The 15,930-nt window shown below is 44.2% G+C and overlaps 1 protein-coding gene across 10 annotated transcripts in view; it reads left to right on the forward strand.

Annotated features, from left to right (window-relative positions):
* The first annotated feature begins 5,214 nt into the window (after positions 1-5,214).
* Positions 5,215-15,930, forward strand: part of PTPRT (protein tyrosine phosphatase receptor type T) — a 382,611-nt gene continuing 371,895 nt past the window's right edge. For 9 of the 10 annotated variants that reach the window (XM_065850187.2, XM_071815733.1, XM_065850189.2 and 6 more), the window contains exon 1: positions 5,215-5,566. In XM_065850187.2, the coding sequence (XP_065706259.2) occupies positions 5,494-5,566 (73 nt within the window). In that variant the 5' untranslated portion in view covers positions 5,215-5,493. The remainder of the gene's footprint in view (positions 5,567-15,930) is intronic. The other variant, XM_071815728.1, reaches the window with a different exon arrangement.

The raw sequence follows: 15,930 nt of genomic DNA on the forward strand, positions 1-15,930 counted from the left end.
GGCTTCTCTTTGCTGAACTGGGCTATTTATGGTCTCCAGCAGTTGAATATCTGAGCAGGGTTTATTCTTATTTATAAACAGAACACACTTTTGATAGAGAGGTGAACTCCTACATTTAGATGTGAAGCTGAAGCACAATGTCTAGGTTGAGTTTCTACTTTCCTCAAAGATAAATGACTAAGGGTAAATACTACTGTCCTGGGTGAAAAGAAGATGTTTTGATACAGATGTGCTAATGCAGTGACCCCTTGGTCTGTCATTTCCTTATGTGAAGACAGTAAGTGTGCTCTGTCTTTACAACTAGAGATGGGGGGATGCTCCAAAAAGCTTGAAAGTTGCACTTGAAATTCACTGTGATTTGTTTTTGTGAGTTTAAGTGACCCTCAAGCACCTTGATCACAGGTTTTTAGAAATATGTTAGAGCAGAGCTCATGCTACTGACTGCTCTAGAAACTGGACTTGGAATAGGCTTTAACTGGAGTGCAACTCCTTGGCCTCCCTCCTTTGTAGCTGATGGATTTGATAGCTATTTCTGAAGATCCCAATGGATTGAAATCTACAATGATATAATATCACTTTCAGACATTTTTCTGAGGTCTCCTATTGCAATTGGAATCTGTGAGTTGTCTGAGGCAAAAAGCAACAAATTGATGTCCCGTACTTGAAGGAGCTGTTTCTAGTTGTGATTAAATGGGGAAGGAGGTTCCTTTTCATTAATGGCATCATCCTCTGGAAACTTGTGCAGAACACGCGTGACCACATGCTGATAATCTGTATGTAACCCAGATCCCCATTTCCCTCTGGTGTTAATTCAAGAAAACGTTATATTGTGCATAACTTGCATGGAGGTTTTTAATGGGAAAAGTGAGCAGTGTCAAGGATGAGATATTGCAACGCATCACAGCGCATATAAGCGATGAAACCCAGGTAAAATGTGAGCTATACCTGTTCAATGCTTTGGCAATAAGAATTAGTGGAAAAATATCCCATGCAGAGAAATACTCCCAAGGTCCTACTGAGTCAGAAGATGGCAGTAATGACACCAACATCCCTCATCTTTGTTCTTTACCTCGAAAATAAGTTACAGCTAGCACTATTAAAACTGCAAACTTTTGAATCTAGTGAAAGCTTGGAGTGATTCGGAAAACATTGACTGAAAAAGACAGGTTTGGATAAGCAAATCTCCCCCTGCCGCTGTGTTCCTTCACGATCAGCCTTGTCCTTCAAGTTTGCTTTTGTGAAACAACATTATTGCTGCTTGCAAATGCTGCAGGGTCTCTTGTGGGTGCTTAGGAAAAGCCTTTACTCCCTCCACAGCCTGGTGGGGTATCTGCTCTTGCTCTTCTTTGCAGCTGCTGCTGGTGTGGGCTCCCTTCTGCCTGGCTCTGATTGTTCTGTCCCTGTCACCTCAACCTGCACACGTGGGGTTTTCTCCACTGGGCACCTTCAGGTGTTTTCCCAAGGGAACATCCCCTCTCCCAGCAGCTCCAGGTGCTGCTGCTTCTGCTGTTCAGCCTTGTAAAAGGAGCACAATGTACAGCGAAAGCTACGGACAGGCAAGCTCAATATTGTGTGTTACAGCCGTCCCTGCAGTTTCGTTAATTTTTATCTATAAAGTGAGCTACCGCCATGAAAAATTGTTTTGTTTTAGAAAGGCACTTATCGGAATACTCTGACCCTTATTCTATTATATAGGAAGATGAAGAGTTGAGCTCGAAATTCCCTCCTAATGGAGAAGAACCACTGGGTTGTTTGACATTTTCAGACTGTTTCAACGTTCCCACCTTGCTGTACATTTCTACTTGCTCCTGTCTGCCTACACTATTAATATATTGCTTTTCCATGATACAGCGTTGTCGAGATAAGCTGCTAGATCCAGGCCTTTTTGGCATTTCCCGGAAAGCATCATTGTGTTCATATAAAAGGTGAACTTGTGTTTCTGAATAAATGATGGTTGGCAGTTAGGGTTGGGTTTGGTTTGGTGTCTTTTTTGATCTTTACAAAAGTAGAAACTTATTAATGATGATGCATAACAGATCAATGCCAGCATGTCTGTCATCGATTAATGATTTCATCATGTAACCAGATTTTAAAAAGCAGCTGGTATCTATATTTGCACACATAGTTTTCTGCAAACATGCTGATAACTTGGAGGAAAAAAAAGAGGCTAGTTACCACCTAAAGGATACAGGCAACTGGTGGAAGTCTTCTCCCTGATATTAACTGAGCTGGTCTACTACTAATTCATCAGCATTTAAAGTGATGCGCAGCTGTGGTGTGGGTTTCCTTATTCCACGAGGTGGAGTGTCTGTATGCGCACGTGTACGTGTGTAAATATGGGTGAGCCTGTATGCAGAACTAAGGGCCAACTAAGGCCAATGCCGGTGACCAAGTTTTTTGTTAATATATCTGCCTAATTTTAGTTTATCTTGCAGTCATCCTGCCTCTTATCTTACTTTTTTCATCTCTCAGAAGAAAGTGGTTTTGAGCTCAGACAATCCTTTCTAAGGTTTTAGCCTGATTTAGTTCAGCCTAATGTTTGGCTTTATGCTATTTGATGTCTAAGACATAGTTGTGTCTTTGATCACTTCTCTTTCCAGATTCTTGTAGACTGTTGATTTCTAAACTCTTTCTGCTTGTCCAGTTAGAGTTAAGGATCTTCTCTTCCACCCTTCTTCACCTTGTTGCGATGCAGGTTTTTCCCTTAGGTTGACATTGTTCCTTGGAAAAAGTGTTAAGTTTCTCTGCCTTCCACACCCCAAGCTCCCTGGACCTCAGTAAATCACTTAGTTTATCAAACTTTCATCATTCAGAACACAAATCGCAGACTTGTTTTTGTTTCTTTTATTTAGTTTATATGGAAACAACTGGTGATTGCTTGATTTAGGGGTTGGGTTATTTTTACAGCTTGTTCTTTGCTACTGTTTTCTCCCATTCTTAATGGCACCATGTCTGTTTTTCAAGACTGTTTTTGTTGTCCAAGCAATTTGCATTGATACAGAATTACTCCAGCGGTTTCTGACTGTGCCTACTGTGCTGGCTGAACTCTTTCTACTACCTTGCAGACAACTTGGTGGTGTTTTGTTTCTCCTTGCTGTTCTGTTCTCTGCTTTCCCTTTATCTCTTATAGTACACTTGTTTGTGAGTGTCCTTTTACTCAACAAAAGATAGCGGCATGCCATAATTTTTGAAGCAATGTTGACACCTAAAGAACAGACCACACTTCATTGGGAGAACTTTCTGGGCTGAGATGGATTTGGTTTTGAGTGAGATGTTTGGACCTTCTCTCAAACTCAGCTCTGGATAGGGATACTGGAGAAGGGGGGTATCAGTAGCAAACTGGTGTGGTTTTTTTCTATTATGTGAACCTTGGCTGCAGCAGAATTGTGTTCACACTCAACTGAGCAAGGGTTGCAATGTGAAATTCTTCAATGGTGACTTCAAAATGTCATGTTCAGTGCTGAAACCACCCAGCCTCCTTATCTGATGAACACCACAGATCTTTCTGGTCATAGAATCATAGATTCATTTTGGTTGGAAGAGATCCTAAAGATCATAGAGTCCAACATATAACTGAACTCTAGCACTAAACCATGGCCCTAAGAGCCTCATCTACGCACCTTTTAAACCCCTCCAGGGGTGGTGACTCCACCACTGCCCTGGGCAGCCTGTTCCAATGCCCGATAGGCCTTTGGGGAAGAAGTTGTTCCTAATAATGTTCTTTACTATTTCTTAATAATAGTCTTTACTACTCTGTGAGCTGGTCGGGGGGCAGCTAGACTACTGCTTTGTGTTCACAAGCAAATACCCTCCCTCTGCTCCTAGCCCATTGCCCTCTCTGTGCTGCCTTTGGGGTGACACCGGAGTGGGCTCCTGCACTGCTGCCCAAGGTGCCTTCACAGAGGTAAGAACCTGTCCCAGATAAGAGTGTGTAAGGGTGGGTCCTGAAGACATCCAGAGCCCTAAAAGAAAGTAATTTCTGTACTTTGTGGGACTTTTAAGGCTCTGAAGCTCTCAGTTATTTCATGTGAAATACAAACTGGTGGTTTCAAATGCAAATCGGTGTGAACCATAGAATAATTTTAACTGGAAGGGACCGTTGAGATTGAGTCCAACCATAACCTCTGGCACTAACCCCTGTTCCTAAGAGCTTCATTTAAACTCCTCCAGGGATGGCGACTCCACCACTTCCCTGGGCATCCTGTTCCAATGCCCGACCGCCCTTTCCGTGGAAGAATTCTTTTTAATACTATGGTTTGGGCTGGGGCTAAAACAAGAACAGAAGCCCGGAGTGGGGGGGCAGAGCTGTCGCTGTCGCCGCTCCGGGCCCCGCTGGCCCGTCCCAGCCGCGGGGGGCGCTGCTGGTGCAACACCGCCCCCTGCCGGCGGGACCAGGGTGGAGCGGGGGAGAGACGAGCGGGGGGGTGTGGGGGAATAACCAGAACCTCAGAGCGGGGGAGGCTCAATAACACTAAGAGCGGGAGTAGACGTAATGAGGAAACGGTGTTGCATTAAATTAAAGCACTCCCGTACCGGCACGCCGCGCAGCGCGGGAATGGCGTGAGAGATGAGCTCCCGTCTACAAGAATCCCCCTGTTGTGCTGGTGACTGAACAGGCGCTTTATCCCGATGGTCACCGCTTCCCTTTCCCTGTGCAAATCGGTGCTCGGATGTTTGGTAGATATTGTGATGTCTCCTGTTCTGTGCCTTCCCCCCTGCCCTGAGGAGAGGCACGCTCTTTTGGTAGAGAAGTTGCCCGTGGAAAGCGATATTTAGAACGTTGTTCAAGATTGTGTCTCAGCCTGTGTAGTTGTACACGGTGTGATTAGGTATTTAGCAGTTAACTCTCAAAAGTAAAGTGAATAATCACGAAAATTACTGTTTTCAGCTGCAAATGCCTGTAAGCTGTTCGTAACAGCCGCTCTAACAAAGGACCCTCTGAAACCTGCGGTTTCTCGCCCGCCTGGCTCCAGCAGACGGTCGCTTCTTCCTTTCCCATCCCTGTGTTCAGCCACAATCCCAGCCCTCCCGTTAACGCAATACTCTGCATTTACTCTCCATCCCCGCTGGAAATAGGGGCAGGAGCAGAAAAACCTCGATTTGCTGGCAAGATGCAGTACCGGGAGGAGATTTTTGTGTGTGCAGCTGGGCTTGAATAGGGATTAAAAAAAACCAAAACCCAACCCACAACCCAGCCACTGAGGAAGCCTTTGAGTCAGTGGGAGGGGGGGCCGGGGGTGCTGCCCCCCGCCCGGCGGGGCAGCGGGGCCGGTTCTGCGCGGGCGCGGCCGGCGCTGGGCTCGGGGGGCGCCTCCCGCCCGCCCCCGCCCGCTCCCCGCGCCTCCCGCCGCCACTTCGGCGGCTCCTCCGAGCAGCAACCGCGGCTCCGGCTGCCGGGGCCGCCGCCGCGCCCGAGCCACCAATGCGGGGGATATTTGCAAGGAGGCAGCGGCACCGCGGCAGCGGGGAGGGCAGGTGAACTCCGGGGAAAGGATGCTCGGCGTCGCCGCCGCGATCGTCTTTCTCCTGCAGCTCTTGGCCAAGGCGGAGGGACAGGTTTTCGCAGGTAAGTGCCGCTCCGCGAAGCATCCCCCGCGGTGGGGACTGCGAGCCCCGGGGCAGGCGGCTCTCCCCGGCAGCCTGAACTCTTGGCTTCATCCCTTTCTCCAGCCTCCCGGCCTCGCTGGGAGCTCCCCGTGCGAGCCCCGGAGCGGGCAGGGATGGAAACGTCTTTGGGAAGGCGGCTGCTCGGCGTGGGAAGGAGCCGCCTGATTAAAAGTCGGTTCCTAAAGCGCGGCGTGGACGCTGCCGGAGCCCCGGGGTGCGGGAGGCTCCGCCGGGTTGTGTGCGGGTCCGGCCGGGGGAGCGGGATTGCGGGGCGGGGAGGTTCGCTCTTCGGAAAGTTGCGTGTGGTTGGGAGGTGAAAGCATCACCTTTATTCACAGATTTGCGACATTTAAGTCTTGTTTTTGTAGTAAACGGGCTTTCCGAGTCGAAGGCAGGAGTTGGCCGCTCAAGGGTGCACAGCCCCAGGGGGAGTCGCTGCTTTTCTCCTCCAGTCAGGCATAGGGGTTTTGGGCTCGTTCTCTGAAGTTTAGGAGCAGGTTTGGTTTGTGGTGTTTTTTTTCCTCCCTTTGGATCTCACAGCTCAAGTAACTTTGGAGGGGGGCTCAGCTACTCGGTCGGGCTCCTTCCAGTTGTCGCTTTCTCTATCACTCTGATGTCAGGAACACTTTGCTCCCTGGCATGTGTACATTAATAGTAACCAGCTATTTTACTCCTTCTCCAAGTTCCTTCAGGCATAGTTTGAATTACTTGAAGACGACGGGTGCTTATAGGGCTAGTTTTCATCTCTTGCACTGTTTTGTAGGTAAACCAAAGATATGTGTGATTTTGGTTTTCCCTTGTGTCTTTTAATAGGTCATTAATTTTCTCAGTGCAGTTTTTCATTGTATTAAAAAATTAACAGTTGTAGCTGTCTTCTGACTTTATCTGTCTAGCTTTCTATGGGGTTTGCTTTTTTTTTCAATTTGCCCTATCTATATATTTAAGACAAGAAAAAATCCCCTGTGCAACGTTATTTAGGGATAAATCTCGGTGCTTTAGACTTGATCTTTCATACATGCCTAAGCTGATCTCAACCGGTGAAGATCTTTTACTTAACTAAGAGTGAGAGCTCGAATGACTTTGTCTCACTTCTTTAGAACTGGAATAGTGCGGAGTACGGGAGCGCTGTGGATACCCTGAGCCTGGTCTCTTCAGGGCAGTCTGGCTCCAACTTTGGCGTGGGAAGAGCCGGATGGCGCAGGAGCTGATGGGCAGGTTGGCGGAGGAGATGTTGGGATCAATCCCATAGGGTTTGACACCACCACGGCATCGTGTTTACATTGCCAGGCAACTGCACAGATCCACGGATTTATTAGAAAGGCTGGGTAATGTAGGCTAGTTCAGTAGCTTCTTCGTTGAGTAAGAACTACGTGGAGCTCTGGGGTTTGTTTTCCTTCTTCGTGTGTGTAATTTTTTTCCTCTCCGCTCTCTTCCAACTGTGTTTTCGTGTTCTCGACGCTTGTAATATCAATTGAGATTAGATCCTTGGCTTTTGATGAATCATTGAACCAGATGCTTGGAAAACAGACTTTTCTGTGAAAATGGTAAACTTTTCAGGGGGCAGAAAACACTTTGTATTTGAGAGAAATAGCAATATGGGAGCTAAATAATGCAAACTTAATGAGAAGTCTGACTAATCCTCACTTTCAGAAAGCCATGAAATATTTTGTTTTCATTAACAGTCTAGTGGGAATAGTGACTGCAAGGTTTCCTAATCATCAATATTGCCTTCTGCCTCCTATTTTAGTAGTGCACTTCTTACCATTCAAAATAAGAGGAGCTGATTTTAATCAATGTTTTCTGAGCTGCTTTTATTAATGAAGTTAATAAGAAAATTTTTTCCTCCTAGGTTATGTATCTGGCATGAAGTGTAGTGGTCTGGACTCTGTCCATATAGCTGATTTTTTTCATGGTAAAAAGCAGTTTTCCAAATGCACTTTGTACCTTAAATTTCAGTGAAGTTTGGAGAGCTTCCAGTTAACGCCATTGGTGCATTTTTGCATCTTCCATCAGGTGGTGCTGTCTCCATAACTATTAGGATGCAAATACCGCCTGTCTCTTTCTGATTGAATTATTTTTCAAAGCCTAATGTGTTTATTCAGCAGCCGGTTGTTAAACATCCCGAAAAACTACGGTGCAAGAAGTTGGCTTTTTTGGATGTATTTTCTCACAGGATAGTTAGGCCAAGAAGTAGGAAAGCCCCAACTCAAGACAAAATGGTATTAAGTTCCTGCCTGACTCGCACAGCTGCTGCTGCTTCTTTGTGTTATCCACAACACATGAAATCAGAAATACTGTTATACAAAGCGACAGCAGAGGGTCGATGGCTTCTTGCCACAATACCAAGTTTCATATTGGGGAAGCTGGTTAACACTTAATTCTTTATGTGTTTTCTGTATTGCTCTGTTTATAACTCATTTCCTGAGCAATTACTTCCAATTGTCTCCAGTATCTGTATGTATTTAGAACTGAAGGTGTGCTTTGGAGGTTCTGAACTTTTTGATGGCTTTAGGGTCACCTACTGATTTAATTCCTCTACTTTCTCATGGAAGAGACAGAAGTATCACCGGGTAATTCTAGGAACTGCAGATTCTTTCAGGATTTCAGAAAATCAAGAACTTTGCTTATGGGGAAGTTTTTTCCTTAGAGCACGAGTGCACTTTTTCCGCCACCAAATGCTTGGACTATTCACCCAATTTAGCACAACAGAGTAGAAAACAGAGAGTAAAGTAATTTGCAGCTGTGAAAAAGCATTTGGAAAGTAGGACAGGGGGTTTACATTTGGTTTATTTTGACCCTTGTTTTCCTTCTGATGTTAATGTTTGCTTTAACTATTTTTCCTTATCCTGCTCCTCAATGTTCGGACCTGTAGCTGTTTGCTTTCAAACACGGCTGCCGCATCATAAAGTTCCTGCAGCTGACTCTTCATTGCACATAATTTGTCCAGGGAAGGGGAACAGGGAAGCAAACGACGAGAAATTTTGGGGGGGGGAGATTAATTCATTTACTAGGAGTTAATGCACAGATTTTGCTGTCAGTAAACTGGCCATGAAGAATGGATCTCTCTGAGCAAGCTACTCTGTGTGGCAATTGTGAACAATGCAGCCATTTAACTCAATAATCCCTTTTCAGTCCCTCTGGGGAGCTGTTAGCACTACCATTCAACTTGATTTTTCATTCCTGGCTGGCTTGATTTGTTTTCTAATACATAAACAACTGAAATTCAAAAGGTGATGTTGCGAAACCGCCTGTTTCACCAGTGGCAATGAAAGGTCACGGTGTGTATGAAGGCATTTGTGAATCTCTGGGTGATAATCCTTCTCTTTTACGAATGCAGAGCCCTTCTTTATCATCCACCCTTTTCTTGTTTATTGTACTTTTTCAGTCTGTTACGCTCTGTGTGCAGCCCCACGTGCTCTAGTTTTCATGAATATTACGGGAATGATTTGGGACACTTACTGTAGAATATGACTGTGTTTTTTTAGAAGGCACCATCATCTGTTACCATGGAAACTCTTATAGTGGTGAAGATGTAGGTCTGAGGCTTTGTGAACTTCCAAAGACACAGACAAGGGTTGTTTCTTATAGGAATAATTACTTTTGTATATAAAATCCAGTTAAGTGGAGAGAATAAAGGGAAATAAATTGATCTGCTCAGTATTGCACCAACAATCCTTCCTTTGAATAGCAATCTGCATAGAAGGATCAGTGGCTCTCTGATTCTCTCTGTATATGCGAATGGGTTTTTTAAAGCTCATTTATTTATCATAATAGTGGTTTGCTGCCTCTGGTAATTTTCGTTGTAATTTTATAAATGGGGTAAACAAACGTGTATTGGCAGGTATTGTTCTTTGCTTGAATGGAAAGTGCTGAATGTAGAATGGAGAGGTGCGCAGTGTTAGCATCCGAGCTTAAATATTTAGGCAATGAGCAAATTTGACACTGACTTAACGCGGCCTTAATTTAACAAAACAAAACAAAACAAAAAGGGGAAAAATGCCATCTGAAATCCACCTGCCAAAATCCGATTGAGGCATGTATGGGTTTACTAACTGAAGCGAGCAATAAGAGCTGTAATACTTATCTGTTTTGCCATAGAAATACTGCAGCCTAGTTAACATCCCTAAAAACTTTTAGCATGTTTGGGTGACGAGCAGCAGCGGTGCCTGTGTCTATTGCTATATAAAGCATATGTCCTTTAGAGAGAGATTTCTTGATTTTTTTTGTTTTTAATGGCAACCGCTTCAGTCTCTTTCCTTGGTGTCTTGTAATGCATAGGAAAAATATGTACTGGAGTGTCTAAAAGGTGCTTGGAGGTGCATTCATAGATGAGGTTTTCCCTGCAGAGAACTCAAAGAACAGCAGCACATAGAGGTCGCTTTCTGTTATAAACTGACCCGGGCTGCAGCCCAGTTTTCAGCTGTGATGTGAGAACCCTCATGTACCTCCCATCGCCCTGGTCCACAAGGGCTCCACTTCCACAAAGAACAAGAATGGGGTCGGCGCTTCTTGGCTCTGTGCTGTCCTTCTTGAGAAGGATATGGTGCACTTGGCTTTTATGATGATTCTATGGAGCAGCGTGACTTGGCTCATTTAAGACAGTGTTATTTGGCCAAGAGTCACTATTTTTGTTTTTGGTACTGTTAATGTTTCCTAGTTCTCTAAGATTTTCCTGATGATGTGCTCTGTGTTCGTGCTGGTTACCGCTATTGGCTTATTTGTGTTTCTTTGGGGGGGAAATCCTTACCCATCTCCTGACTTGTCACATTCCTGGCCCTTTGTTTTGAATGCCAGTTGCTTCCCACCACCCTGCTCCTTCCAGGCAGACCCACAAAGAAGGGAAATGTTGTTGATGGCATCATAAGGACTTCTTACAACCTGGCCTCGTCCTTCCATACACTTGTAATTAGAGAACAAGCAATTGCTTCTAGTGTTCCTTATTGCAAGCTCTAAAGATCATATATCTTCGTGGTGGAAGAGAGAATTACTATGCCTTAATCGGACTATACATCATTTAATCAGACCTGCTTGTTGTTTAATATCCGATAAATATGTCCTATCTATCATACCATGGCTCAGAGGCGTCAGATACTTTGCAAGCTGCATGGCAGGGCATTGCATGTCCTAGAAGAAAACACTGAGAAGTCAGTTACAGAAAATAGGGACATTTGGAGAAAGAAGACTGTGGGCTTTTAATGCCGCAGTTAAAGATGATGTAATTCTAAGGAGTGAAGCCTATCAACCTGTGAACAAGACCTGGTAAATAGGACAAGAAACCCCAGGACGAGTGAACCTACTTAGTGCTTGGTCTCCTCTGGCTTTCTTGTTTTCTTTTAACTGGTGCTTGTAAATCAGTCCAAGGCCAGGCTTTTGATTTCTTCTCCTCTCCAGCAAGATCTCCCTGGGACTGAGGGCTGGGGAGTTGAAGCGGATGTGATGAATTCTGCTGCGGTTTGAAGCGGCACAGCTCATGTCGTTAAAAAAATGATTGAGCTGCCTGTGAATTTTGGGAGGATGGGACCTGGCTCTTGTTCCTTGATATTTTTGAGCTCCTCCCGCAGAAAGGCTGTGGGGTTTGACAGCTGATGATGTTGTGTGGGCACAGATCAGTGCTGCAGCCTGAGCAACCTATGGTTACACAAACCTCTTTATTCATTTCTGCTGTTTCCCTTGCACTGGAGATGCTCAAAGTATCCCATATCTCTTGTTTTGTTAGCTGAAACATCTTCAGATCCGATATAATAGAGAAAACAGCGTTTACCGTGTGTTTTTTCACATCCTTGTCATAATCTCAGCTTCATTCCCAGGTAGTGGCTATGTTAAATCACTGGGAAGCAGCTCTTGGCTGCTAATTGAGCTGTACGTTGAGCAAAGGAAGGTTGTTTCACTGCTTGTCCGCTGCAATATTGTAAAGAACAGCAATAGCAAGAGTATTATAACTTAATCCATTTTTATGTTGTGAATCAATCCTTCTCTCTTTGAATTTAAAGAAAATATCATTACCTGCTTGAGCAGCAATAGAGCTTCCCGTTGTTCTGGGGATGGTACTCTTGAAATGCAGGGCTTTTGCTTCCAGTGCTGCTGAACTTGTCACTGTTACTGGAACGGCCTTAATCTGGGTGTGCAGATCTTCGTTCCCTTAGTATTGACTCAAAGGTCAGCCCTTCAGCAGCGGGTGGGAAGGAAAAAGGCCTAAATAGGCAAATACAGCGATAGTGTGCTTTTGAGTTCTTTTTTCTAATGAAGAAGCACGGAGTTGAGAGAGGTGTTGGTGCCACATGGTTTTGTTTATTTAAGAAGGTAATAAAGATTGGTAAAAGCATCACTTGGCAGAAAGCACGTGTGATTGTGACCGCCTAGTAGAAGTAGGGTTGAAGATGAAGCAGAGGAAGAGGATGGGAATTAAGGCAATTTGACTGTTATATAGATGGGTCTGTCTTCCTTTAGAAATACAGTTATTGGAATCGCAAGGGTATTTGCTGGATAAGCAGAAGAGCACTTCTGTCAGCAGGATGGGAAGCTGCTGCACTTGATGGTCCTTTTCTCCAAAATAGGGATTTTCTGTCAGTGCGCACCCATTTATGTGCTGGCAGCCCAAATCTTATTCTGATTTCTAGGTGTGAGTTCAGTGCTCTTAATAGAAACAGTTGTTGCTGAAACTGTAACGTATTTCCACCACTATCAGGTTTATTTGTTTGTTTTTCCTGGGGGAAATATGTCTTGATATTTTTTTCCAGAGGTGTGTGGCTGAAAGAGGGATATTTAAAACCAAACAGAACAAAACCCTAAGCCAAGAGGCTGTGTGTATATATAACCCCACACTTGACTACACTGGGCTGTTGTCAAGAATTTTTACTGTTTTGTTCTCTTCCTTTGTTCCTAACAACTCAAAGCACCAAAATAAATGTGCACCAGCTATTTTGAGTGTTTGTGAGCTGGCTGAGCTGAAGAGTTTATTTGCCTTCTCATTCAGGACGTGATAGGCCATTCTCTGCAATGGTACCAAGCTCTCTCTCCCAGTGAGCATCTTTAACAGAAAGTCCCTTTTTGCGTCTTTATTGTTTATTAAACCTAACGCGATTGCTTTATTGCGTAGTAACTTTAAAACATCTGAAGAGCCAACTGTGTTAAACGCTTCAGAGGCACAAACGACTCATTTTTGTGCCCCGAAGAAGGTTTTCATCTTGCAGTTGTAAAAGAGAGAAAGAACAGAAGAAACGAGCAGCGAGGGTGGCAGCTGATGAGGTGCCGGCGTGTTTGGGTTGGGGGCTGCTTATGGAGGAGATGATGGGAAGGGAGGATGATGAGGTGAGAGCAGTAGGAAAAGGAAGGGAGTGAGTATGAAAAGGAACATGAAAGGTAAGAGAAGCCTGACAGGATAGAAGCAGAGAGGAAGCAGACATAAAACATCATAAAGCTCAGAAATTGGCTGCTGTTCCTGATGCTCATGGACTGTCTCTGCCATCATCTCTGTCATCTCCTTTCCTGTATGTTAACTGTCAGCAGGGTTACTGCTAGATAGGTGGTTGCTGCAAGTTTTGGTTCCTGGACGAAAACATGGGCTGTAGTGCCCAGTTTTCATTGTCCTTACTTAATTTCAACGTGATGTTTTCTCAAGCTGGTTGAGCACGCGTATTCACAAAGAAGACCGACGTGAATATTTTGAATTTGCTAGGAACTAATTCTAATTTGGCTTAGCAAAGTATATCAGCTTTATACGTCAAATGTGCCAGTCAATAATACTTAAGAGCCTAAATTATGAGAAGCCGTTTTCCCTGTTTTTACTGTAGTTCAACTGATGTTATACTTCAGAGATCTCTTCCTGCGCTCACTCTACAGCTGCGCGCTGCTTATTTCGGTAACGGTAAAGAATAAGCATGCAAAAGGAAAAAGGATTAGAAATGCTGCTATCCATCCCCATCTGTACCGGAGCAGCTCATCAGGATGGCAGCGATGCCTGGTACCTCAACACATCGCTGGCATCGCTTTGGAGCCTGAGCCAGGCAGCCCAGATGCGATGCAGTTCTGTGTAGCAGTCAAACCAAATTACACGTCCAGAAGTCGTTACGTCCATCAGCAACCTAAAGCCAATTCCTCAAGCACCTTCCCTTCTAAACATTTTGTTTTGAACTTTGACGTTGGTTTGAGACACAGAGCTTTTTGTCGCGTTATTGGCTCTGACTAAGCAGGACGTAATTTCATAAATTTGACTTTTAGATTGGTGGCTTCCAGCTCTTGGTACTCGTGTGGTCTGGCTCTTGGTTGCCAGCACTGATTCACTCCCTTTAGGGCAAAAGGATCTCACTGCTGCCTGCAAAAGGCAGGTAAAGAGGCGGCGCTGGGCGGTTTGCTTGCCAGCAATGCCATTATTTCATGTTATTCCTGCATAGAAACAGATGCAGATAGTTAGTGCCAGGGATGCTGCTGACTGTTTGGATGCTGCCTGCTTGAATTGGACCTGCTATTTAATTTTTCTGGGGGGAAAAATGTCAATATTTCACTCTAGGACCAGTTGAAAAGTTTCAACAAACGTGGCCTGAAAATTGATTTATAGGAAAATAGCTGTTCTAAAATGAGCAGTACTTGAGATTCAAACATTCCAGCATGAATCAGAAAAAAAACCCCTATATAATCTAGTGCAAAATAATAGGTTTCAATAAATCTTGTAGGGAGTCCTACGCGTACTTCAAAAACGGGGATTTCTACTATGAAAATGGTGGTCAAAACACTGCTCCGGCTTCCTGAATACATCATCTTTGTTAGCGATAGGTTCTCCTAGACAAACAGTAAATATCTATTTATGGTTTAAAGAACGGGGGATGCTGTGTGTGCTAACAGATATCAGCACGCGGTCGCAATGATCAGAGAAGCGGAAAGCTTGGAAATAAACACCCACGCCGTCCCTGTTGGCACAGGGCTGACCCTGGAGGCTGCCAGGGCCTGGGCAACAAGAAAGTGTCATTAATTGTCCTTACATGAACCTGCCAAGCAAAACCAAACCCTTTGAAAGTCAACTCTCAGCTTTTCATCTTTTATGATAAAGCTTTTCCACGCCAAAGTTTTTAATGTTGTGATTATTTATATTTCTGTGAATGAAGGATTAGCGTATGGAGTGTAGCTGGATTGGACATCTGTGTTACTGCTGTACTTGGACGCTCTTCTAGCAATAATAGAAATAACTTCTCGAAATGCCCGAGAAGTAATGTTTTGGAATATGGTTTTGGTGGTGTTTGAAGGTCACTCGACAGCTCTTTGTATCAAATCTCTCCCCTGTTGTTTAAGTCTTTCTCTTCCTTCTAGTGGCTTCTAAGCCCACATTGGTGTAAAAAGCAAGAAAACGGAGCAATATAATTTCTGCACCTACCCTCCCCAAAAGCTCGGTACTGATGAGCTTCTGTTGCAAACGGAGAATTTTATTGAAAGAAGCACTGAATTTCCTTGTGTCGCTTGGTGCGTTCCCAGGGGTTACCGGCTTGAGGGTGATTGCAGATGTTGGGAACCTGGTGTGTGCAGGAAGCAACGGAAGTGTTATCAGTAAATGATACCTATGTCAGTGTAATTCACATAAAAACTTCTGAAGAGCGCCCAAAATGGGTGTTTGGATTATAGAGAGAGCATGTAACAATTTACCTATGATGTGCTTCCTCACAGTAGAGGATCCGTCTTCGGATACAATTTCCATTGAAGTTCAGGAGAAACTTAAAAGTAGTTCCTTTGTAGGTTTTTCTTAGTGAAGGCAAACTCTAAAGATCTACAAAGTGGAGAAATGATGTCAGAATTAAGAATCGCAGGCAGAAATCCAGCGCAAATCTTGGGCAGTGTTGCAATATTGCAAAATGTAGAGCCAGAGGAAATGTATACAAAGTTATTTTGAGTGAATGAGAGAAATCTGGGAGTGATTAATGCTGAGATTTTGAGAGAACTGGCAGTTGACAGCATATTTCCATGCGGCTGAATATGAATTTGAAACGAAGCAAGTACTCGGAAGGTGGAATATGCCACCTGCTGTGGATGTAGTTTTAAAAAGTGTATGTCTGGGCTTTTTTTCTGTCTGGAATATTTCCCTCAGGCCTGAACATCATCTTATTCTTAAAGTGACAAATTAAAGTATTGAGAGTACCTACAAATGACAGCGGATTCTCTAATTTTGAGCAAAGATTTACAATATCTAAATACACTTAGGTTCTGGACCTGTAACTGAGAATAGAGCTGTGAAAGGGAGACAGCACCTTGGAGGAAAGGAAGGGGATGAAAGGAGAGTTATTTAATGTGTACCAAGAGTAACAGAATAAGATTAAAACAAGAGAATAATTTACTTTGAGT

This window comes from Patagioenas fasciata, chromosome 16, assembly GCF_037038585.1.
Source record: "Patagioenas fasciata isolate bPatFas1 chromosome 16, bPatFas1.hap1, whole genome shotgun sequence".
Classification (NCBI taxonomy): domain Eukaryota; kingdom Metazoa; phylum Chordata; class Aves; order Columbiformes; family Columbidae; genus Patagioenas; species Patagioenas fasciata.